Source organism: Bufo gargarizans, chromosome 2 (assembly GCF_014858855.1).
Source record: "Bufo gargarizans isolate SCDJY-AF-19 chromosome 2, ASM1485885v1, whole genome shotgun sequence".
Taxonomy (NCBI): domain Eukaryota; kingdom Metazoa; phylum Chordata; class Amphibia; order Anura; family Bufonidae; genus Bufo; species Bufo gargarizans.
The window spans coordinates 704,901,885-704,927,583 of record NC_058081.1 but is presented as its reverse complement, the minus strand read 5'-3'; the positions used below and the strand labels follow the sequence as shown (position 1 = coordinate 704,927,583).

At 46.4% G+C, this 25,699-nt stretch overlaps 1 protein-coding gene across 1 annotated transcript in view; it reads left to right on the top strand.

The window, feature by feature from the left end:
* Positions 1–5,994: 5,994 nt before the first annotated feature.
* FBXO42 (F-box protein 42) overlaps positions 5,995–25,699 on the top strand; it is a 34,933-nt gene continuing 15,228 nt past the window's right edge. The window contains exons 1-5 of the mRNA XM_044278628.1: positions 5,995–6,123; positions 10,119–10,376; positions 17,779–17,895; positions 19,605–19,739; positions 23,167–23,320. Coding sequence (XP_044134563.1) covers positions 10,136–10,376; positions 17,779–17,895; positions 19,605–19,739; positions 23,167–23,320 — 647 coding nt within the window. The 5' untranslated portion in view covers positions 5,995–6,123; positions 10,119–10,135. The remainder of the gene's footprint in view (positions 6,124–10,118; positions 10,377–17,778; positions 17,896–19,604; positions 19,740–23,166; positions 23,321–25,699) is intronic.

The following is a 25,699-nucleotide window of genomic DNA, read 5'->3' as shown; positions in this document are numbered from 1 at the left end:
CAAATGAGCCTCTAGGTGCTATGGGGGCGTCTTTTCAGCACCTAGAGGCTCGGTCTACTCACACTGTATGCCCGCCCATCTCGTCTTGAATGCCTGCCTCCATCACAGCCATCGGACAAATTCACGCGCCTGCGCCGTTCACTTCTGTCATCGGCGCGGGCGCAGTGAGTAAATGATACGCTCCTGGTGCTGGATTCCTCACTGCGCCTGCGCCGACTACGTCACAGTGAGGAAGCCGGCATCAGGAGAGTGGCCTTCACTCACTGCGCCTGCGCCGAAGACAGAAGTGAACGGCGCAGGCGCGTGAATTTGTCCGATGGCTGTGATGGAGGCAGGCATTCAAGACGAGATGGGCGGGCATACAGTGTGAGTAGACCGAGCCTCTAGGTGCTGAAAAGACGCCCCATAGCACCTAGAGGCTCATTTGCATAGGAATAAAAGTTAGTTTTTTAATGAAACGGCTCCACACAAAGGTCTAAGAATTGCATGGTTATGGAGATCAGACACTAGCAGATCGCTAGTGTCTGAAAGCTAATTTGGTCAAACTGAAGTGGTAGAAACCCTTTAAAAGGAAAACTTGCTGGCTGCAGTAAAGGTTTTTCATGGAACTGCCGGGCACCATCTTTGAAAAATTCTGACTCAAAGCGCTGCTGCTTCCTGTAAGTTTCTCCAACTGGTCCTAGTTGTTCCAAGACAGAGTCCATCTCCTTTACAGCATCGGCGAGCTGTATGGTCAGGGAGTTCAGCCTGCGGTCATGCAGCTCCTGGTGGTCAGGGTTTGCTGCCTTCAGCTTGTACATGCAGTCTATCTGCTTCTGACACTGCAGTTTCTCTTGCTCCAGAGTCTCCATTCTCTGCACCAGTGCTGGGATCTCATCAGCCAGGCAGAGCTCAGGAGCACGCTCTCCCCCTCTAGTAGACTGTCCATTGCTGGGTACTGCAGGCTGTGGACTCATAGGATGGTCTCTCACAGGTGTAGTAGTTGTTCCTCCGCTTGTTTCCAGCCCAAGCCTCTGCACTGCTGGTGAAGACACTTGTGGCTTCGGACTTGCTGCGGCTGCCGCCACTGCAGTGGGTGCACAATCTCCAGATTGGAGACCGGCTCCCAGGTTTTTTCCAGTGGCTGCACCTTGAAACCTTCCTGCTTTTCCATCTTTGGTCTCCTCCACACTTTTTGCTACTTTTTGGTGCTGCTCCCAGATCTTGTACGGTCACTCTGTATCAGGACATCTTGTTGAAGATTTTGCTGTATGGTCTGTCTTTCCAAGGATATTCTTCTCTGTCTGCATAGGGAAGGTGAGGGCTGCACACCTGCAGGCTGCAATGGAGTCTGCTTCACCTCCTGCAAACTCTGCTGGCCTCTTGCTTCAGAGTATTCCTGCACTGTGGTTTTGCTGTCACTTTTTCCTTCTGAAAGCTGCACATTCACACTGGTAGGTGGATTCATTAAACTCCTACTTACTGCTTCTTTCTTCTCTGCAATTACTTCCCATCCTGGCTTCTTGCTGCACTTGTACTGCTGACGTTCTACACATTCATCTTCTTCAGAAGGAGGATTGGGAATTAATTAGGCCTTGGAGCCTGGGCTTTGCCTGGGGAGCATCCCTACCCAGGGTGGCCCCTCCCTGGGCTTGCTCCAGAAATGAGGCGAGCTACTGAGACACAACCTCTCAACTAGGAGGCAGTATTATAGTAATTATTCTCTTGTAAATATGAGCAGTATTATAGCAGTTATATTCTTGTACATGGGAGGCAGTATTATAGCGGTTATATTCTTGTACATAGGAGCAGTATTATAGTAGTTATATTCTTGTACATAGGGGCAGTATTATAGTAGTTATATTCTTGTACACAGGAGCAGTATTATAGTAGTTATATTCTTGTACATAGGGGCAGTATTATAGTAGTTATATTCTTGTACGTAGGAGGCAGTATTATAGTAGTTATATTCTTGTACATAGGAGCAGTATTATAGTAGTTATATTCTTGTACATAGGAGCAGTATTATAGTAGTTATATTCTTGTACATAGGAGGCAGTATTATAGTAGTTATATTATTTTACATAGGAGGCAGTATTATAGTAGTTATATTCTTGTACATAGGAGCAGTATTATAGTAGTTATATTCTTGTACATAGGAGGCAGTATTATAGTAGTTATATTATTGTACATAGGAGGCGGTATTATAGTAGTTATATTCTTGTACATAGGAGCAGTATTATAGTAGTTATATTCTTGTACATAGGAGGCAGTATTATAGTAGTTATATTATTGTACATAGGAGGCGGTATTATAGTAGTTATATTCTTGTACATAGGAGCAGTATTATAGTAGTTATATTCTTGTACATAGGAGCAGTATTATAGTAGTTATATTCCTGTACATAGAAGCAGTATTATAGTAGTTATATTCTTGTACATAGGAGGCAGTATTATAGTAGTTATATTCTTGTACATAGGAGGCAGTATTATAGTAGTTATATTATTGTACATAGGAGGAAGTATTATAGTAGTTATATTATTGTACATAGGAGGCAGTATTATAGTAGTTATATTCTTGTACATAGGAGGCAGTATTATAGTAGTTATATTCTTGTACATAGGAGGAAGTATTATAGTAGTTATATTATTGTACATAGGAGGCAGTATTATAGTAGTTATATTCTTGTACATAGGAGGCAGTATTATAGTAGTTAGTAGATATTACTTTATCTCCAGAGCTTGTGTTTGCCCCAAGCAGAGCAGATACGTGTTTGGTAGTTTAGGATCACAGTATGTAATTCTTTTCTTGGTCATTAGAAATAGCTTTATATCATTTAGTTACAATGTGTGGGTAGAGGAATAGCACAATGTCTCTGCTTAATATAGAGGAGATTAAATATTGGCAGGATCCCCCGGTTGAAGAGGCTATGCTGTATATCTTCTGCCCTCTCTGTCATTGCTGAGGACAGACAGTGGCCATCATTCAAAAACATCCTATTTAATTTTAATGCCCAGATCAATAAATGGAAAATTACATAAAGTTTGATACAGCAGAAAGCAGCACTGAATAGACGGGACATATGCCATATTCTATTATATTATTGTGTTACATCCATAGGTGGCAGTAGATTAGTTTTATACCAGTTCACTTCTCTTCCTAACGAATAACGATGAAAATGAGCAGCTCCTACTCTTCCCATTCAGAGATCCAGACCTGTGAATAAGGGCTCATGCACAAGACCGTATGCCCTCCGAGACATACGGTACGTGAGCGGGCTATATGTCCCGGAGCGGCATACATCGTGCACACGGGAGCACACAGCATCATAGACTACAATGATGCTGTGCACGTTGGGCCGCCCGCGGGGCCATTGTCCCGCACTCATAAGATCATATGAATACGGGACAATAGCCCCGCGGGCGGCCCGACGTGCACGGCATAATTGTAACCTATGATGCTGCGTGCTCCCGATCAAGCTAACTAGCGATTTAGCTAACCTATGGAAGGAAGACACTTTCCGCAATACTTACCCCTCTATCATGCTGCCGATTCCGCAGTCTCGACTGTAATCACGTGACTGGCTGCAGGCTCCTCCGACTGGATGTGCTCCTGTTCAGCTGCATCATGTAAATACAGCTGAACAGGAAGAAACAGTAGCACATCTGGTTGGGACTTCAACAGAAGAGCCCGCAGCCAGTCGGGCAGTCCCATGGTCACAGCCGAGATTGTTGAATTGGCGGCGCAACGGAAGGGTAAGTACTTCTGAAATTCTCTCCCCTCCACAGGTGAGGTGAGACAGAGAATTTACATAATGTCCTGGAGAACCCCTTTAAACTCTGTAGGGCTGCTGGGATTAGCCAAGTGCTGTACTCGGCTATCTCTTGCAGCTCCATAGAGTTAAATCAGGCATCCTCAAACTGCGGCTCTCCAGCTGTTGCAAAACTACAACTCCCACAATGCCCTGCTGTAGGCTGATACCTGTAGGCTGTTCGGGCATGCTGGGAGTTGTAGTTTTGCAACAGCTGGAGGGCCGCAGTTTGAGGATGCCTGAGTTAAATGGAGCTTGACTGCCACTCTATTTAGACAAGGAACGTGGGGGCCCCAGCAGTCCAACCCCAGCCAATCAGAAACATTTTACTTTTCCTGTGGATAGGTGATAATTTTCAGTCTTGGGCCTACCTCCTTAAAGGGACCATCCAAACATTTAGGGGCACATTTATTAAAATTGGCGTTTTAGACGCCAGTCTTAATAAAGAATACAATATAGGGAATGTCGCACTAAAAATGAGATAGGGGTCCAAGAGAGGTGCTCCCACTAACAGACAGCACCCAGTCTGATAGAAATAAAGGTATAAAAGAATAGAAGTGGTGCACTCACTGAAAGTATAGGGATCTTTTATTGAGTAGCAGAATAAAATAAGAGCACAAATAAGAATACAGTATGGAAATACAATAAGATATCAGCAATAAAATAAAAGGAGATAAAAAATTGATGCTGACAATGATATATATGATGATAATATAAAACAGCAATAAAAGGAGATTAAATACAGCAGTATTAATGCATTAATAAATAAGATCCCAATATATATAGAATAAATCCAAATAATAAATAGTGGAAATGTTCAGTATTTGAACCTTGAAGAGTAGTTCCATATATGGTAATCCACTCCTACGAACAGTCTTTATGCCAGGTCTCTCATATAGAGAGAATCAAAGTCCCAAGCGTATGCAGCTGTAAAGTTTAACTTTGTAATAATTCAGCTGTAAGTACGCACAGCGGCGTCCCGCTGTATTGGATTAAAGCGATCGCTATGGTGTGGGATAAGCAAGTTCTTACCCGAGGCTCCTTCACACTGGATTATATTCCCTCGACTCGGCGTGTAGTATTCAGCTCCAGTCTCAAGGGTTAGTGTCCAGATTCAAATTTTGGCGCCAGTGGAGATGTTTGTTGCACGTGTTTGTAACACCGATATACTCCGATATTTTCTGGCCCACGGAATAAGACCTCCAGGTTTCCTCGGACTTGCGGACCCACTTCTCCTGGTGGGGGGGGGATACCAAACGCGTTTCGGGGATTTACAAAACAGACCCCTTCCTCACAGAGAATTGTTGGCTCACCTTCCATTCATTGTCATATATACGGAAATGGGTGCATGGCCATGTATTACACAGCCCCCCTGACTCTTCAAGTCTTTTTTTTTTTTTTTTTGCTAGAAGCTAAGATTTTTTTACATTTCTTTAAACCTGTAGCTGTCACTTTTGGATACACTTTGACTGTGTGCACTATGGTGGTCATTTATAAGAGCAATATGGCTATCACTGTGGAGGTACTGTGGCTGTCAGTGTATGGAGGTAATTGGGGCGCCACTGTGAAAGGAGCATTGTGGCTGTCATTCTTTGTGGGGTCTCCACAGCTACCATTCATTGCAGAAGCACTATGGCGGTCATTCACTGTGACGGCACTGTGGCTATTATTTATGGGGGGCATTGTGGCTTTAATTCAGGTTGGGGACACCTTGGCTGATTGTGGGGGCACTGTTGCTGTCACTGATTATGGGGGCATTGTTCCTGTCATTCATTGTGGGGGCACTACTCCTGTCACTGATTGTGGGGGCACTGTTCCTGTCACTGATTGTGGGGGCCCTGTAGGTGTCTTTTTTTGTGGGGGCACTACTCCTGTCACTGATTGTGGGGGCCCTGTGGGTGTCATTTATTGTGGGGGAACTCTTCCTGTCATTCATGGTGGGGGCACTGTGACTATTATGGGGGCTCAGGCTGAGTGGTTGATACAGTTAAAGAAAGGGATAAGAATTATCCCCTATTGTAACCCGCTTATAGTGAATGTTTTCTGATTCATTACTAGTCTTCAGCCTCTGACCTTCCCAATATGGCGCCTCAGCCATCCGGGTTGTAAAGCGCATGCGCGCGTCAGGCGATCGACCTGCTCTTCGTGGCGTCGGCGAGCGCGGTGGACGTTCTCCGTGCGACGTGCGTGTGAATGCTGACGCATGTACGTGCGCGCCCCCCCGGCCGGCTCTGGCCCTTCCTCTTCTGTCGCCGCTTATGCTACTGAAGATGGCGGCTCCGTGACCAGGGAGGAAACCGGCACCAAGGCTGGGAGAGAGCGCGCCTCGCCAGGTGAGAGAGTGCAGCCTGAGGCGGGATGCCTCCTGTCATACATGTCTCTGGTAGCCGCCTCGTCTCTGCTGACTGTCTCATCCACGGCGGCTGTCTCTTCGTGGCTGGTCATAGCTCCCCATCCCCTTAGTCACCGTCTCTCTCCATCGGTGTCTATTGGTTAGTCTTCATCTTCTGACTGTCTCTTCCCTTCAGTGACTGTCTCTTTAAACATTTGGTCTGTCTCTGGCTGTGAATCCATTCTGTCTAATTTATGGATGTCTAGGAATCTGGCTCTTGTCATGTAGATGCTGGAAGCGATGTGTCAGCCTATGGCCACATACCTGCTGTGGTGGGTTGTCAGATTTGTCGGGGGGTGGTGTCAGGTGTAAACTATGGTGTCAGTCTGCCAGGGGAAGGGGGTTGTCAGGTGTAAACTATGGTGTCAGTCTGCCAGGGGAAGGGGGTTGTCAGGTGTAAACTATGGTGTCAGTCTGCCAGGGGAAGGGGGTTGTCAGGTGTAAACTATGGTGGCGGTCTGCCAGGGGAAGGGGGTTGTCAGGTGTAAACTATGGTGGCAGTCTGCCAGGGGAAGGGGGTTGTCAGGTGTAAACTATGGTGGCGGTCTGCCAGGGGAACGGGGTTGTCAGGTGTAAACTATGGTGTCAGTCTGCCAGGGGAACGGGGTTGTCAGGTGTAAACTATGGTGTCAGTCTGCCAGGGGAACGGGGTTGTCAGGTGTAAACTATGGTGTCAGTCTGCCAGGGGAACGGGGTTGTCAGGTGTAAACTATGGTGTCAGTCTGCCAGGGGAAGGGGGTTGTCAGGTGTAAACTATGGTGTCAGTCTGCCAGGGGAAGGGGGTTGTCAGGTGTAAACTATGGTGTCAGTCTGCCAGGGGAAGGGGGTTGTCAGGTGTAAACTATGGTGGCGGTCTGGCAGGGAAGGGGGTTGTCAGGTGTAAACTAGGGGCCAGGGAAGGGGTTGTCAGGTGTAAACTATGGTGGCGGTCTGCCAGGGGAAGGGGGTTGTCAGGTGTAAACTATGGTGGCGGTCTGCCAGGGGAAGGGGGTTGTCAGGTGTAAACTATGGTGGCGGTCTGCCAGGGGAAGGGGGTTGTCAGGTGTAAACTATGGTGGCGGTCTGCCAGGGGAAGGGGGTTGTCAGGTGTAAACTATGGTGGCGGTCTGCCAGGGGAAGGGGGTTGTCAGGTGTAAACTATGGTGGCGGTCTGCCAGGGGAAGGGGGTTGTCAGGTGTAAACTATGGTGGCGGTCTGCCAGGGGAAGGGGTTGTCAGGTGTAAACTATGGTGGCGGTCTGCCAGGGGAAGGGGGTTGTCAGGTGTAAACTATGGTGGCGGTCTGCCAGGGAAGGGGGTTGTCAGGTGTAAACTATGGTGGCGGTCTGCCAGGGGAAGGGGGTTGTCAGGTGTAAACTATGGTGGCGGTCTGCCAGGGGAAGGGGGTTGTCAGGTGTAAACTATGGTGGCGGTCTGCCAGGGGAAGGGGGTTGTCAGGTGTAAACTATGGTGGCGGTCTGCCAGGGAAGGGGGTTGTCAGGTGTAAACTATGGTGGCGGTCTGCCAGGGGAAGGGGGTTGTCAGGTGTAAACTATGGTGGCGGTCTGCCAGGGGAAGGGGGTTGTCAGGTGTAAACTATGGTGGCGGTCTGCCAGGGGAAGGGGGTTGTCAGGTGTAAACTATGGTGGCGGTCTGCCAGGGGAAGGGGGTTGTCAGGTGTAAACTATGGTGGCAGTTTTCTGGGTGCAGTTTGTCAGATGGAAGCTACATCCTCATCCTGCTGGGGTGTTGTCAGACGTGGCACCCGTGGGTAGGTTGGTTGCTCAATGTCGGCTTTGTATGCCTGTGGGTGGCTGGTTCCGGATTGTAGTTTTCCAGTGAGTTCTCAGATGTTGGCTCCATGCTCCACCGTTCCGGAAAGTTGTCAGATATGGACTCCATGCTCAGCCTGCCGGGGGGAAGGTTCTCAGATTTGACTATATTTCCTGCCAGGACTGGGGTTGTCGTGTATTAACTACATCCGCTTGCTGGGGTGTTGTCACCTATAAACAGACTTCTGGGTGTAAGGTGCCAGATGTGCGCCTCCCTGAGGGGTTGTCAGATATCGGTTCGATACTCAGCCAGCCTAGAAAGTTGTCAGATATCGACTGCATGCTCCGATTGCAGACGGGAGGTCAGATGTCAATTATGTATTCGGGCTGCTGGGGGTGTTGTCAGATGTCGCTGAGTTGTTGGCTCTGGGGGTGTTGTCAGATGTCGCTGAGTTGTTGGCTCTGGGGGTGTTGTCAGATGTCGCTGAGTTGTCGGCTCTGGTGGGTTGTCAGATGTCGCTGAGTTGTCGGCTCTGGTGGGTTGTCAGATGTCGCTGAGTTGTCGGCTTTGGTGGGTTGTCAGATGTCAGCTTCGTAATCCACATCTGATTAAAATGTTGTCCTGGTCAGAAACCTTTGTCTGCAGAGATGTCTCTTTGTTATTCCAGCAGGATAGTTGTCAGCGCTCAGTCAGGTGTCAGCCGATGCCAGGAGCACCTCTGGTAGATTTTGGCCCCTTATTTTTATGGTGTAAAACAGGAACCTCTCGTCTATTATTGTGCGGCTTTCTCAGGGCGCAGTCTGGGCCCCCCCCCCCCCCGTACCCCTCCGTTTTTCCTTGCAGTGTAGAGTCAGGGCGGGTATGGAGCCATCAGATGTCGGCACTTTCGTTATCATCGGTGCTAATTACCATCCTGTCTTTCCTTTGTCCCCGGCAGCGGCTCAGCCCCGTCAGATGTCCCTGCCGAGTATATTGTCCCCCCAGCTGTGCGGTTCACTGTGCTCGCTGCGCAGGAGGCCGCTCCGTCCTGCCGCCGGCCAATGCACATGGTGTACTACAGCACCGGCCGAGGAATGGCTCTTGTGGGCCAATTTACATGCACTCCTCCCCCGCAATAATTAGATCTTTAGTGGTTGCGACTTTCTGAGACCTTTTATATACTTTAGAGTTTTAAAGGGGCAGTCCAGGATTATAAAAAAAACATGGCTGCTGTCTTCTTAAAGGGCTTGCCCACAGGGTAGGGGATAAGGGTATGAATGGAGGGGATCTGACTGCTGGGGCTGGTCACCAGAACCCCCATTTGAATAATGCATTGGACTCGCTCCCTTCAACTTTGTGGGACCCCCGGAGATAGCAGAGTGCTTGTACCCTGCTGTCTCTGCCAGTCCCATAGAGCTGAATGGACTGCCGCACCTGCCTGCGGGTAATGACTACACCTCATCTATTGAGGTGGCGCTGTTTTTGGAAGAAAGCAGCCATGTTTGTGTAATCCTGAACCAGCGATAACTTCTGTGTCTTCATGAGACGATTGCCGAGTTGATGGGCACGTGCCACTCTGCGCCTCTAATCAAGTAGTCCCAGCTGTGGGCATGCTTATACTTGTGGTACCACGGCCGCTGCTGGTGCCATCTCCTGTCTTTCACTACTTTCCCACGGAAGATCATCGACGTGCCCGGGCAGATAACGCCGTCTGATTGTGTTCAGAGCCGGCATCTGTGTGTGCCAGGACTCGAGGGCACAATTAGTATGTTTGAGTGACAGGGCAGTAACCTGCAGTTCAGTCAGACGATCAGAAGGGCTGGAGGTGAGTGCAGCCGATGCTTGATGTGCCCGCTCGTAGGGACAGGAGTGGCGGTCAGATCGCAAGGGCAGTTGGGGGGGGGGGGGGGGTCATCTACTACTCGCTCTATTGTGCCGTGTTCTTCCGTTTGCATTTAAACAAATGTGCAAAATGGGCGGTTCATACAGCCAGTCATATGAGCTGTATGCAAAGAAAGAAAGCTTGGACCCCGTGCCCTCGGTCTGCTGGTTTGGGCATAGAAAATCAGCACTGGGTGTCAGGATGCAGTTGCTATTAGCGGGCTTCAGCACTAGAGGGAGCTGTACTGCAGTGTTACTGTCTTCAGTCTCTGAGAACCCCTTTAACTCTGTGCCTTTTTATATTAACGTTTCGTTTCACTTGCAGGACGTGTGTGGAATGCCATGGCCAGCTCTTCTGAGAGCGAGGATGACGCGTTCATGGCCATTGACAGAGAGGATGCTGTAGACGGGACCATGGAGCAGGAGGAAGAGCCACAGGCGACAGCTGAGGTGACCAAACACCACCGCTCAATGTCTGAGCTGCCGGAGGAGGTCCTGGAATACATCCTGTCCTTCCTGTCTCCATATCAGGAACATAAAACTGCAGCCCTAGTGTGTAAGCAGTGGTATCGGCTCATTAAAGGTAAGACATGGTGTGCACACGGTCCGAGCAGCAGCATGTCCTACACACCACACCGCCAGAGCGCACGTTACCCATAGCCATGTCTATAGAGCCTAAATTCAGCTTTTCGTGATCTCTGTTCAGAAACAGTTTTAGTACATGAGTGTCGGTGCTATTTAACCCTTTCAAGCCTGTATTTTTTTTTCTTTTTTTTCGCGTTTTCATTTTGCGCTCCCTGCCTTCCCAGAGCCATAACTTTTTTTTATTTGTCTGTTCACGAAGACATATGAGGCTTGTTTTTTTTTCAGGACAAGTTGTACTTTCCAACGCCACCATTTAATATTGCATATGATGTAGTGGAAAGCAGGGAAACAATTCCAAATAGGGTGAAATAAAAAAGAAAAAAAGGCAATTCCACCACAGTTTAAATTTTTTTATTTACATTTGTGCGATAAAACTTTTATTCTACAGGTCAGTACGAATCCAGCGATACCTTATATGTATAGTTTTTCTTAGGTTTTGTTAGTGATAAAAAATTAAAAAGTGGGGAAAAAAATCAGTTTTTTTTCTTTTGTCGCCCTATAACGTTTTTGTAATTATGTATACGGAGCTGTATGGGGGCTAATTTTTTGCAGGGTGATCTGAACTTTTCATTAATACCATTCTGGGGTGTGTATGACTTTTTGATCACTTTTTATTAAATTTTTTGTACAAAATGAAGCGACCAAAAACAGTGAATTGGCCATTTTTTTCCGTTTTGCTGTTTGCCGTATGGGGAATATTTTTTTTACTATGGGCGTTTTCGCACATCGCGCCCCCCCCCCCCCCCATGAAGTGTATTTTTTTTTTTATCTTTACACCTTTTTTTTTTTTTTTTATAGTTCCCATAGGAAACTATAACATGCAGTCATTTGATTGCTATTATCATAGACTCTGGAATCTCTGATTTTAGTACTTTCCTATGGAGCCCTATTACAGGCAAGGGCTCCATAGGAAATACTATGCAGCAGCCTCCTGTCATTCATAAAGACAGAGGCTGCTGCATACACACTTCGGCTCCTCCGATCGCCACACAGGGGAGCTGGGGCATAACCGATAGCTTTTGCTTACGGTTTAAAGCGCGCGCAGATGCCGTGGTCAGGGTTGACCACGGCATCTGAGGAGTCAAATGTCCGCGATCGGCATTCATGCCGGTGCGGACATTATCCGCGGTTGTTTGCTAAAAGAAGCAGACGGCCACCCGCGGCTAAGGCGCCATCTTTAAACACACGCCTGATGACGTACATGTACGTCATCGGGCGTGAATGGGTTAAAGGGGTTCTCTGAGACCTAAAACCACTCCTATCTCCAGTGCTGAGCTTCCTGCTCCTCTGATTCCAGTTCCAGCGTGATGTAGAAACATAGGATGTGTCGGCAGATAAGAACCATTTGGCCCATCTAGTCTGCCCAATATACTGAATACTATGGATAGCCCCTGGCCCTATCTTATATGAAGGATGGCCTTATGCCTATCCCATGCATGCTTAAACTCCTCCACTGTATTTGCAGCTACCACTTCTGCAGGAAGGCTATTCCCTGCATCCACTACTCTCTCAGTAAAGTAATACTTCCTGATATTACTTTTAAACCTTTCCTCCCCTCTAATTTAATACTATGTCCTCTTGTACCTTCTACATGTGTGTCTCCGCTGCCGGCCCATCAGCGGCATCACTGTGACATATGCAGACACCACGTGACTGCTGCCACCACTGAGGCCATGGACGGCATGTCTCAGTCTCGCAACAGAAGCACAACAGAAAGAGGGAGTTTTTTTTTTTTAACCCTGCACTCTGCTTGGCCACTGAAGAATCTCTTTAAGGCCTCATGCACACAGCCGTTGCCCGGCAGGTGCCGTATTGCAGCCTGCAAACAGCAGGTCCGCAATATGCGGGCACCGGCCGTGTGCTCCCCGCTTGAATCCGGAGCTGCGGTGTGGAACGGAGGCACGGAACCCCATGGAAGCACTACGGAGTGCTTCCGTGGGGTTTCTCTCCGTGCCTCTGCACCGCAAAAAAATAGAACATGTTCTATTTTCTTGCGGTGCGGATGGTCGATGGATCTCCAATGCACATCTATCAGGTGAACTATGGTTTCAAGATGAAAGCACTTGGGGTACGACCACACGGCGTGGTCATGAGACAATTTGGCCTCAGCAGCCTCATATTTATTGAAGTCTTCATTGTTAATGGCTGCGCTGCACCTTCAACACCCTCTATACAGTGCAGTCTTCATTAGTTCAATAAGGGCGGGTTCACATAAACGTGTTGAATTCCGTTATAGCATTCCATTATAACGCATATAATGGAAAATAACCGAAGCCAAAAGGAACGCTGTCTGTTTTAATCTGTCCTAATATAGTTGAATGGAGAATAAATAATGGAACCCGGAATTCCGTCTGATTTCTGTCCTGCAGGCACCTGAGGTCTAATTAGTTGTGCAGCTCTCGAACGCAGCTGGCCACACCCTGAACAGCTCGCGACCACTCAGTGTGGTCATGCCCTTAGGACTCTTGCACACGACTGTTGTGTGCCTGTGGCCGTATTGCGGCCCGTATAAGGCGGGTCTGCAATACACGGGCACCGGCCCGTGTGCGCTCCGCATCACGGATTTGGACCCATATGCGGAATGGAAGCACGGATCGGAACCCCACGGAAGCACTACGGAGTGCTTCCATGGTGTTTCTGTCCATGCCTCCGTACCGCAACAAAATCGAACTTGCTCTATTTTTTTTTTTGCGGTGCGGACGGATTACGGACCCATTCAAGTTGAATGGGTCTCGATCCATCCCAGCCGCCGCACAGATGTTGCCCATGCGTTGGGGACTGAAAATTGCGGTCCCTAATGCACGGAATGGCCGCACAACGGCCGTGTGCAAGAGGCCTTATGCTGTAAACTCTAGTGTGTTTTGCCCACATGTCTCCTGGTGAGTGCATAGGATGCTTACCATCTGTCCACGCTGGAGGGCACAGCGATGCACGTGTGCCATCTCGCCAGTCCCATTGTGTATGGCTGATATTCCGTCTGCGGTATTGGGTTCTGTGAACGTCTCTCCTCGTCTGGCACTCCCTTCACAAGGTGCTGTGTGTATTCTATGAGGCTTTCAGATTATTCAGCTTTCAGACTTTTTGTATTTCAATTCCTCTCTGTTTTTAAGATCGGTTTGCTATCGGTGAATGGAAACCTTATTCAGACTGAAAAACTGCCCAGATACAGAAAATACTTACTTGTATCTCTGCACCAAAGTACATGTGAAATATGCCCAAAAGTGTGTCCTGTTGATTTGAATGGGAAATGCATGCGTTCATACAGCATATATTTTTACTCTGCTGATTTGAAATCCACAAAAAAGGCTAACCTGTAACCTGTGATGTGCATTTCACGTGTCCCAGGCAAAAGGGGGAATTGATATGCGTCAAATACATTTGCATTGCTGATTTCTATTGTACTCGGCATCATATTTTCAGCTTAAAAAAACTTGGGATTTTCAGTCATTGTGTTTTCATTTTCTACTACTTGCCTACCCGGAGCCATGACCTTTTTTATTTTTTCGTTTACATCGCCATATGAGGGCTTGTTTTTTGCAGGACAAGTTACACTTTTTAATGGCACCATTTACTATGGCATACAGTGGGAAGCTGGAAAAAAATTCCAAATGGGGTGGAATTAGAAAAAAAAACGCAATTCCACCACAGTTTTTTTTATAGGTTTCATTTTTACAGTGTTCGCTATGCAGTAAAACTCAATTCTTGGGGTCAGTGCAATGACAATATCAGATTTATTTAGTATTTGTGTTTTTTAATACTGGGGGAAAAAAAACTTTGGAAAAAAATTGCCATATCCCGACCCCCATAACTGTTTTTAAAATTTGTATCTACAGAGCTGTGTGGGGGCTTATTTTTTGCGGGGCGATCTGTAGTTTTTATTGATGCTATATTAAGAGCGTGTGACTTTTTTTTTTTTTTTTTTTTCGGTTATTTAATTTTTTATTTTTTTTTATGTATATTTTTTAAATAAACTTTTAGTTTTGTACTTTTTTATTTATATATTTTTTTTTAAGTCACCCTAGGTAACTATAACATGCAATGTTTAGATCACTACTTGTATTCTGTAATAATATCTGTGCATTACTAGGCTCTATCTGAACCCGATTTGTCGTGCACAGAAATGTATGGGCTCCGCTGAGGCCTGGCAAATCTTGCTGCAAATAACGCATGACTTTCTTCGTCTCTCGTCTTTTTTTTATGCACATAAATTACTGTTCGAAGATGGAAAGCGGCTTCGTAAGGGTCCATTCACACGACCGTAAGTGTTTTGCGGTCCGCACATGGCCAGTGCTATATAGAGAATGCCTATTCTTGTCCGCAACCACGGACAAGAATAGGACATGCTCCATATTTTTTGCGGGTCCGTGGAACGGAACAACCGCGTGCTGTCCGCATCTTATGCGGCCCCATTGAAATGAATTGGTCCACATTCGTTCTGCAAAATTGTGTAACGGATGCGGATCCATTTATATGGTCGTGTGAATGCACCCTTAATGAGATTTTGGAACAGTAATTTAAATTTGTTCATGCACATATAAATAAAGTGCTTTCAAACTAATTGGATTCGGATAGAGCAATCTGACTCGCTCTAGCCTAAATGTGACGTCACTGGCCTAGGAAGAAGGCGTAGTGGGTCTCTACATTCAGCTGGTCGGTGGGGGTGCTGGAATCTGATCCCTACTGATCAGATACTGATCACCTGTTGGGTCATCCATATTAAACAGGCAGACGTGCTGCACAGGGTATGCGGCTGCCTTACTGTCTGATAATTGCCGGTTCCTTACCGGCAGCACTACTACGGTGAGCTGGTGACCCGTGACCACTAGCTCTCTGTAGTATGGCTTCTAATAAATCTATAAAGACATAGGGTATTAGTGTGACGTCTGAGCTACACAGCTCCATGCATTGTATAATGGACAGAACTGGTCACCCAGTGAAGTGAAGGGGAGCAGCGCAGCAGTGACCAGCACCATCCACTACACAATGGACGGAGCGGTGTAGTTCCGGTGCTGGCGCTCCTCTAGGTGCGTGTTACTTCCGCTGCCTCCTCTTCTGGATAACCTACAGAGAGAGTAACACATGACTGCAGTCAGACTAGACAGGGTTTGTTTGTAGTCTGTAGCCATGAGACACACAGGTCTGCTTGGGAGCTGTATACTCAAATCGGAAAGTTGTTTTCTTAATCAAGATTATTTGTAAAGTTGCTTCCTTTTGGATGCATTGGTGCAATAATGGAAAAAAAAAACAACCCTGGTTTCAAGAGTCTATATACTCTTTAAAGTACATCTGTCAGCAGATTTGTCCCTATGACACTGGCTGACCTGTTACATGTGCGCTTGGCAGCTGAAGACATCTGTGTTGGTCCCATGTGCCCATATGGCTGAGAAAGATGATGTTTTAATATATGCAAATGAGCTTCTAGGGGCAAAGGGGGCGTTGCCATTACACCTAGAGGCTTTTAGATTGACAGGACCAGGTGTGATGATGTTGTCACACCTGACCCTGACTTCTCCTAAACCCTAAGTTCACACCTGAGCGTTTTACAGCGCGTTCAAACGCGCTGTAAAACGCTCAACACATGAAAAGCAATGCTTCCCTATGGGAATGGTTCTCACCTGGGCGTTTTACAGCGCGTACGATCGCGCTGTAAAACGCCCGACGCTCAAACAAGTACTTGAGCTTCTTTGGGGCGTTTTGACGCGCGTTTGTGGCCATAGGACACTGCAGTCAATGACACAAACGCGCGTTTACTATTACAAACGCTCAGGTGTGAAAGCAGGGAAAGTGAAGAGGGCTCAGCAGTTACAGAGCCTCTAGGTGTAATGGTAACGCCCCCGTTGCTCCTAGAGGCTCATTTGCATATATTAAAACATAATTTTTCTCAGCAATGCGGGCACATATGACCATGGGACTAACACAGATGCCGACCGCTGCCAAGTGCACATGTAACAGCTCAGTCAGCGTCATAGGTATAAATCTGCTGAAAGATGCCCTTTAAATGAGTGTAACCTCTCAGTTTTTCTGGTCGCTTTGCAGCTAAACTGAATGTTTTCCGCAGTTACCATTTCAGACCGTGTTTCTCCCCAGGATTATTTTTTCCATGTCTGTGTTCAGGCTCCTTACCATTTATAGTCTATAGTAATAATATCCGTGCAGCTCGTATTCTGCACCTCCGCCAGACGCACCAACAGCTTCTTATTTTATCCCGACTCCTGGGAGTCTCCAAAATGTAACTGGGAGCTCCATGTTGTTGCCCCCCTCATTTCAGGATAGCCCTAAATAGCCTTCTGTAGCCTGTGATACATGAAGACAGAGGAGCGGGGATGTGGGCGCAATCGTAGACATCACCATTTCATTCACCCAGTGTTCGCTTTTCCTGTCCATTATAATGGACGTTCCCTCCTGCATGCGTGACATTTGATGAGCAGAGAATGACGACTGACCAGGAGATGTGGGTGACTGAGGGTAAGACTATTCACCCCATAGGCTTAGTTTTGTGGGACGCCCTGGAAATTATATCCGATTATTCCTGTTACAACCTAAGCTGGCAACACACGTAGATGTCAGCTGAACCCACCAGTTTTTAGCAGGGCCAGCCTTCCATCTAATGTGTATATGTGCCGCCAGATTCTCATGCAACGGCAGACTCTGGGGCAGATAGATAGGACTGTTAGCTTTCAGCATGCCTGATCCAAGATCTGGTAGCAGGCTACTCTCTTTTGCATGATCTCCCCTATGGTGCGGGGCATTTAAAGAAGCAACTGTATCTTCTCCCGACACAACTGTTTTAGAAACTACTTGCTACTAGTTGAAGGGGGGGTTGTTCCTGCACAGTCTGGCACTGGCAGCACCTGATTGGATAATGTCAGACTTTGCAGAGCCCCCCCCCCCCCTTCCCAACTGGTAACACCCATCTGGACCTTCATTGCAAACTGATAGCAATTCGTTCATAACTTCTAGCAGGAATAATAAAGGAATAGCACCAGAATTGTTATTACATGGGGAACACAAGTGGTAACTAAAACAGACAAGTCAGGAGAGGGGACAGGTCCTTTCATGAGTAAGGTTGTTACACTGCCCCCTTTGTTAATTACTTTATCCAGTGCTGCTCTCTGATCACATGGTGGCTCCTGCCAGGCACAGTTCATGGGAGAAAGCTGTCACAGTGGCTTGCGGGTGCACCAATGGAGCCCTGCATCAGGGACCTAGACTTCTGAGTGATGGACACGGAGGTGGGACCGTGTAAAGTCTGGACCCTCCGCTGCAGTTGTTCAACTTCCCATCCAAAATGTCTGTGTGCCACAAAGCATCTCTGTAATAATACCTTTTTCTTCCACCAGGGGTCGCTCACCAGTGTTACCACGGATTCATTAAAGCTGTCCACGATGGAAATATTCAGTGGGAAAGCAGGACCTACCCCTACCCCGGGACCCCAATTACTCAGCGCTTTTCACACAGTGAGTGTCCCTTGCTTGTCGTGTTTGACACATGTGAGACTTTTTTTCAGGCTACATGTGGAGCCCTGGACACCCAACCCATCAGAACTGACATGTTACTGTCACTCTAAGGGTCCATTCACACGTCCGTGGAATGGGTCCACATCCGTTCCGCAATATCCGGAACGGGTGCGGACCCATTCATTCTCAATTGTGCAGGAATGGATGCGGAGAGCACACTATGTGCTATCCGCATTTCCGGAGTGCGGCCCTGATCTTCCGGTCCGCAGCGCAGTAAAAAAATAGAACATGTCCTATTCATGTCCGCAATTGCGGACAAGAATAGGCAGTTCTTTGGGGGTGCCAGCCGGGTGTATTGGGGATCCGCAAATTGCAATACACCACGGACGTGTGAATGGACCATAAGCCACAATTAAAGAGGACCTTTCATGGGTCCAGACTTTATAAGATAAGTAGCACGTTAGGTAGGGCATAAAGCAGGGATCCTATAGTGCTTATTATTCCTGGGTGCGCGCTCCATTCGCCCGCTGTGTCCTCCGGTATTTTCCCCTCTCAGTATGCCAATTACTAGCATCGGAACAGGGAGGAAGAGACGCCAGGGTTTCTCAGTGGGCGTCTCCTTCTCCCTGGCTGTAGCGCGCTGTCCAATCGCAGTGCAGAGCGTCACAGCGGACGAGCTGGGGGGTCTTTTAAAAAAACAGCCATGGCATCAGTGGCGGTGGGGACAGCCCTATAAGGTAACACCCTAATTAGACTTTTGCAAAACTGATGAAACCTTCTCTTTACCCTGGGTTCACACCTGAGCGTTTCTGAGACGCGCGTTTTACGCGCGCATTTGTAACGCGTTTTTATGCACATTTTTTGCAATAGTAAACGCGCGTTTGTCTGATTGACTGCAGTGTTGTCCAGTGAGTCTATGGCCAAAACGCGCGACAAACGCCCCAAAAAAAGCTCAAGAACTTGTTTATGCGTCGGGCGTTTTACAGCGCGTTCAAACGCGCTGTAAAACGCTCAAGTGTGAACCAGGGCCATAGGGAAGCAATGGTTTTCACGTGTTGAGCGTTTTACAGCGCGTTTGAACGCGCTGTAAAACGCTCAGGTGTGAACTTAGGGTCAAGGTGACCTGATGAATGTTCTAGATCAGTGTTTCCCAACCAGTGTGCCTCCAGCTGTTGCAAAACTACAACTCCCAGCATGCCTTGACAGCCTTTGGCAGTGCAGGCATGCTGGGAGTTGTGGTTTTGCAACAGCTGGAGGCACACTGGTTGGGAAACACTGTTCTAGATTATCAGAAGGTATATCCATGTAGATAGAGAATCTCCTGTATAGCAGTCCAGGGTCACTGCTGCCGTCTACTGCTATCATTACATGGTACAGTTGAAAAAAGACATAAGTCCACCAAGGGATAGGTGGTGATGGGGATTAAGGAAAGGGGAGTGAAAACCAGACTGCTACACATTTACCTCAGCATCGAAGGGGTTGTGTCATCTCAGACATATGCCCCCATCGCCTGATAGGTGCGGGATGTGCACCTATATCGAGAACTCAGTCTTCTGCTTTTAGATTGTGAGGATTATTTGTCTTGTGTCTTCTTTATTCATTTTGTTTATGGATAGATGGATATTATGACCACAACCTCCACGTTACACACTGGGTTCTAGTAGTGCCCTATAAAACAGTAATAAGGATTTATGTTTTACTTTTGTCAGGTGCTTGTTACTACGACTCTAACCAGTCCATGTATGTGTTTGGCGGGTGCACACAGAGTAGCTGTAACGCTGCCTTCAATGACTTGTGGCGGCTGGACCTCAACAGCAAAGAATGGATCCGACCTCTGGCGTCAGGTGAGTGTGTGGCTTCCGTGGTGGTGGTCCAGGGAAGCGGCAGATTTAGATGCTGTTTTTTATAACTGTCTTTTCTGTCGCTGCAGCAGCTTATAAATAGTAGACAAAGGTCATAGCCGGAGATGATGAGAATCCGTTTTGCAGCAGTTTGCGTCGCTGTAGTTTGCACCATATTTATCAAATGTCGCACATTGTTTGATAAATTTGATGCATCTTTAAAAGTGTTCTCCAGTTGATATCCTGCAAACACCTCACCCCCAACAGCTGTTCTGCAGTGGCACTAGTACTGGAACATTGTGCAATTCATGGAGCTGGTTATTGCAGCTGCTCCCATTCATATCAGTTGCAGCAGCGCTGCCGTAACCAGCTCTATCTACTGCACCGTGGACAGAGCTGTAGAACAAGCTGATTATCAGGGCTGCAGGTTGTTGGACAATCCCTTTTAAAAGCGTTATCTGAGTGATGGCTAACCTCTGGCACGCCAGCTGTGGTGAAACTACAACTCCCAGCATGCTCCATTCATTTCTTTGGAGTTTTGAGAACAGCCAAGCAAATGTTAATTTTGGGAGTTGTAGTTTTGCCATAGCTGGAGTGCCGGAGGTCAGCCATCACAGGGTTTTCCCATGACAGTCTTTCTAACAAAGCTAGAACCAGACCTGTACCTCACATGGCCCAGAGATGTCTCAATTAAGGTCTCCAATTGCTCTGCTAGACTTTTTTTGGACTGACAGCTCAGGGGCGCGTCCTTTCCGCTGTAGCGCTTTGCCTATAACTGATGCAGCTGGTGACAGTTGAAGATTTAAACTGAGTACGTGCGACCACCTCAGTGAGGTGGACGTAGAAAACGGAGTAAAGAACAAGCAACATGTGGCGCTATACAGATACATTTTATTGAATAACAAGTGGCTATACTACATTTTTAATTGCATGCAGTTACAAAAGTATTCGGATCCAGGTGCTGGTTTGAAAAATGTTGAATATTTTTCATGGCACAATCCCTTTAAGTCTAACTCTTCTGACTTAGGCTACTTTCACACTAGCGTTCGGGCGGATCCGTTCAGAACGGATCCGCCCATAATAATGCAGACGGAGGCTCCGTTCAGTACGGATCCGTCTGCATTATTTTAGCAAAAAAAAGCTAAGTGTGGAAATAGCCTGGGACGGATCCGTCCAGACTTTCAATGTAAAGTCAATGGGGGACGGATCCGCTTGAAGATTGAGCCACATTGTGGCATCTTCAAACGGATCCGTCCCCATTGACTTACATTGTAAGTCTGGACGGATCCGCACGCCTCCGCACGGCCAGGCGGACACCCGAACGCTGCAAGCAGCGTTCAGCTGTCCGCCTGTCCGTGCGGAGGCGAGCGGAGCGGAGGCTGGACGCCACCAGACTGATGCAGTCTGAGCGGATCCGCTCCATTCAGACTGCATCAGGGCTGGACGGCTGCGTTCGGGTCCGCTCGTGAGCTCCTTCAAACGGAGCTCACGAACGGAATACCGAACGCTAGTGTGAAAGCAGCCTTAGGCTGTTACTCCACTTTCTACTTCACTATTCTCTACTGAAGTACAATTGTGGCAAAATTTTGGACTCTCTTTGCAGTTGATAAATCTGGCTTACATCAGCGCAACACCCACTTTTCAGAACTGGAGTGAGTGACATAAAAGTGCCCAATTTTTGTGCAAATAAGTCCAAAAAATCAGAGCACTATTTTGGGACTCTTAAAAAACAGAATTCCGGAGAGCAAGGCTTGAGAAATTGCTGCCCCCCACTCACCATCTCCATTGATTTTGCATGTAATTTCCATTGTCATGTGACAGCTGTGATGTCATCACTCCTCATATTTGTGGTACAGATCGGGGACTAATTTTGTACCGGATGCTACTGTTCTGCAGGGGCATAAATTGTCCTGACTGTAATCATGCAATGTACCCCTGTGGGGTGGTTCAGGGGATGACGCATCTATCATTTGTCAGGGACAGGCTGCTTTCTTGTCACAGATTACACATTACCTTGTCCTATAGAAACGTGAGCGAGAGATTATTATTCCCAGCTCTCTGCCTGAGAATACGCTGCTGAGCGATATCCCACGGGAGGGGCCGCACCACAATCCCACCCTGCTGTCAGGACAAGGCCGGGCTGCGGGCAGGTTTGCAGTCATTAGCTCATAATCTCTGGAAAGCTGCCCAGGAGTTGTGTGTCATAACTTGTGCCCAGGTAGAGCGTCTTACCCATCCCGATATGGAGTCTGAAGGCTGGTGTTTTATAACGGCAGGGCTCAGGCCTCCTGCTGTGGGAAGCACCTCTGTCGTTTAGGATGGAAGGAGGGGTGTTAGAAGTGGTTACATGATGGATTTCACTTTTAGGCAATAGATTTCGTCCTAGTTACAATGGGTTCTGCATTTTCCTTGTAAATACCGAGCAGCCAGTGGTTGGCGCTGATGGAGCAGAATTAATTGCAGCCCCAATGAGACATTTCCCACAGCCAAACCCTGTGTCTTAGGGCTCATGCACATGACCGTATGTATTTTGCGGTCTGCAAAACACGGATCTGTAAAAAATACGGATGACTTATGCATTCCGTATTTTGCAGAACGGAACAGCTGGCCCCTAATAGAACTGTCTTATCCTTGTCCATTATGCAGACAATAATAGGACATGTTTTAAATTTTTTTGCGGAACGGACATACAGAAACGGAATGCACACAGAGTAAATTCCATATTTTTTATTTTTTTATGGTTCCGCATATGGTCCCCAAAAAACCCGGAATGGACACTTAAAGAAAATACGTTCATGTGCACGAGCCCTAAGGGATTATTGGGATATCCCCGGACCTTCCCGCCCCCCCCACATCCTAAGCAAAATGCGGGCCGCAATGCATGAGTCCGTGGGGCAGCGGATCGCGGACCCATTCACTTTAATAGGTCCGCGATCCGGCCGTTCTATCTTTTTGCGGAACGGAAGTACGGGACGAAACCCCACGGAAGCACTCCGTAGGGTTCCGTATCTCCGGATTTGCGGACCCATAGAAGTGAATGGGTGATGCGGAATGCCCACTGAACGGCACCCATGTATTGCGGATCCGAAATACGGCAACAGGGCGCACACGTTCGTGTGCAAAAGGCCTTATACTGGGCGCTCAGATTTGCCTCCCTCACCCCAGCATGTATATAATATAATCTCCTGGGACCTGGGCAGGATTGTTTCCCACCACTTGCTGGCATGAGTGCTTTCATAATGGTCCTGTCTGGATTCCTGTCTGGGAGCGGCAGGGGAGGGGGTCACTATATTTAGGCCATTCAGTACGGAAGACTTGCACTGCACCTATGCGTAAAGGCAGAGAGAATGCCGGTGAATTACACATATACACGGTGTATGATGTGTATGCTTCTTATCTCCTATTTCTAACTCCTGGTGTGTTTTCACAGGTTCCTATCCCTCTCCAAAGGCAGGGGCCACACTTGTTGTATACAAGGAGCTGCTAGTTCTGTTTGGTGGATGGACGCGCCCTAGCCCGTATCCCTTACATCAGCCTGAACGCTTCTTTGATGAGATTCATACATACTCCCCATCTAAAAACTGGTAAGATGTGATTTTTCTGTCATGGCATGCGGAGAGGGTAACCGCCATCTGCTTGTAAATGGTGACCTGAGATCTGCAGAGTCAGTGACAGACTGCCAGTTTCCAGTATGTGATCTGTAGCAGTGCCCCAGACAAAAAAAAAAAAAGAATACCTAGGAGCCAGAAAATAATTTTCTTCTCATGAATGTACCAGTCTGAGAAGAATCCTCCTTGTCTACTTATAAATTTATTACAGGAGAAAAAGATAAACTCTATGCAGCTGGTGATAATTACCTATACAATTAGGTATTTATTAATGAAGCAAAATATATAATATGTATGTATTCATTTAATGAGCCTTAGTCCTCAGCATAAGACAATCAGTAGGAGATATATATATTTGTTTATATTATATTGTTCTATGTTACGAAGACAACATGTATCCAGTATAATATATATATATATATATATATATATATATATATATATATATATATATATATATATATATATATATATTTATATTTATTTCTCATTAGGAGAATATTTGTTTCTAAAAGAGTGCCTGTAAAGATGTGTGTTCTGTAACAATCACATCTTTGGTATGACAGGAGGTACTGATATCTCTGTGAGAAAACAAGGCCATTCATATCATTATGATACATAAATCAACAGTGTGAGAGACGCCTAGAGGTCTGTCTCTAATTGCTACAAGTGTCAGAATTAATCCCTATAGCTTTGAATTAAAGCTTCTAAGGTCAAATGTATAAAATACATTTTATTCAGACTTGCATAAGTTAACCCTTTATACTATGATGCAAATAGCCTTTACAGCAGTGCCACCTAGGCATCAGTAGGTGACATTACAACAGTAGCAAAAGTGCATTCTGGGTAAGGTTATGATGTCACATTTTTTATCAATGGTCACGCCCATCCGACAATGATTGGAAAGTTCCAAACTAGGAAGGTGTGTCTAACTGATAAGTTTGTGATCATAAACCATACACAGAGGGAGGAGAAAGAGAAAACAAGTGGAGCTCTCTAGAGGGGTCTATCAAGATGAAAGCCATGGTGAGATGCGCTATGATGGACCACCCAGCTTTCCTAGGAGCAGAAGTGAGATTCCTACTAGGACTTAGTAATAGACACAGAAAATGATATTTCATTTTATTAAGACTAATTTGATAGTGTGGGTGGGTGAAATTATACCATCTAGATTGGCAAATAAATAAATAATTACATTTATTGATTATCTCCATATTGAGATGTAGTCTTAGGATATTGTGAGACTTCATTCTACCTGCAGAAGAATCTAGACTCATAATCTAAAGATCCTAGATGCCTGTTATTTGTCTTAATGGTCTTACCAAAGTTATATGTGTGAAAATAGTCCAGGATGGGGCGGAAGGATAGTTATCTCTTCTAAGTTATATCCTTGGATGGATTTGCCCATCTTGAAGTCATGTGATGTGTAGTTGGTTAGAGGGGGGTGGAATGTATTTAGCATTCCATATTGATGTCTAGGATTAGACATGCCCATCTTGATATCATGAGGTTTTCTCTGAACAGTAGTAATGTATATAACTTATGTTCATATTTTGATATCCTAACCTAATAATAGCTTGGTTATAATGTGACAAGTTATTTCCACTCGCATGTATTAAGCTTGTAATGCTTTATATTAACGCTATATATATATTCATTTGCATGTATCATTGTGTTTATTTACTTATATATGTTTATAACCTTGTAACCAATAAATCTGCATATTTTTATACCTGTGTATTATTGTATAATGCAGAACTACATGTTTATCATTAACGTCATCTCACGTCAAGAGAGGAAATAGTCGGACTCAGATGTGAATTGTATCGATTAGTTTGTCTACAATTCACCAGGTCATGATTTTAAGAATTTATGACAAATTTTATACATTTAATTTTTTTATGGTTAATTATTTTTATGAACATAATTAATTATTCTTAATTGAATTATTACACCCCAACAAGTGGATGGAGCTGGTTACCAATCGCTTCAATTAAAGCAGCGTTGCAGTAACCGTCTCTGACCACTACACAATGGAGGGAGCCGTGTAGCTGGGTGTCGGAGTCACCGCAGAACAGCTGATTGGCAGGTGTTCAGGGTGTCGGACCCCCGCTGATCAGATCGGCCATCACTTGCGAGTTCCATTTCAAAGTTCTGTACAGTTGGGCTCTGCACAGTTATCCTCAACCCTTTCATGACCGGGCCTAAAAAAGGCCTGAATGTCCAGGCAATATTTCACAACTTTGTGCACGTGGTGGTTTAGTGACCCTAACTTTATTTGTCTACCAAAATAATTTTTGCAATGTGTTTTATTTGACACTTAGGGCTTTTTATTATCATGGATTTTTTTGAGAT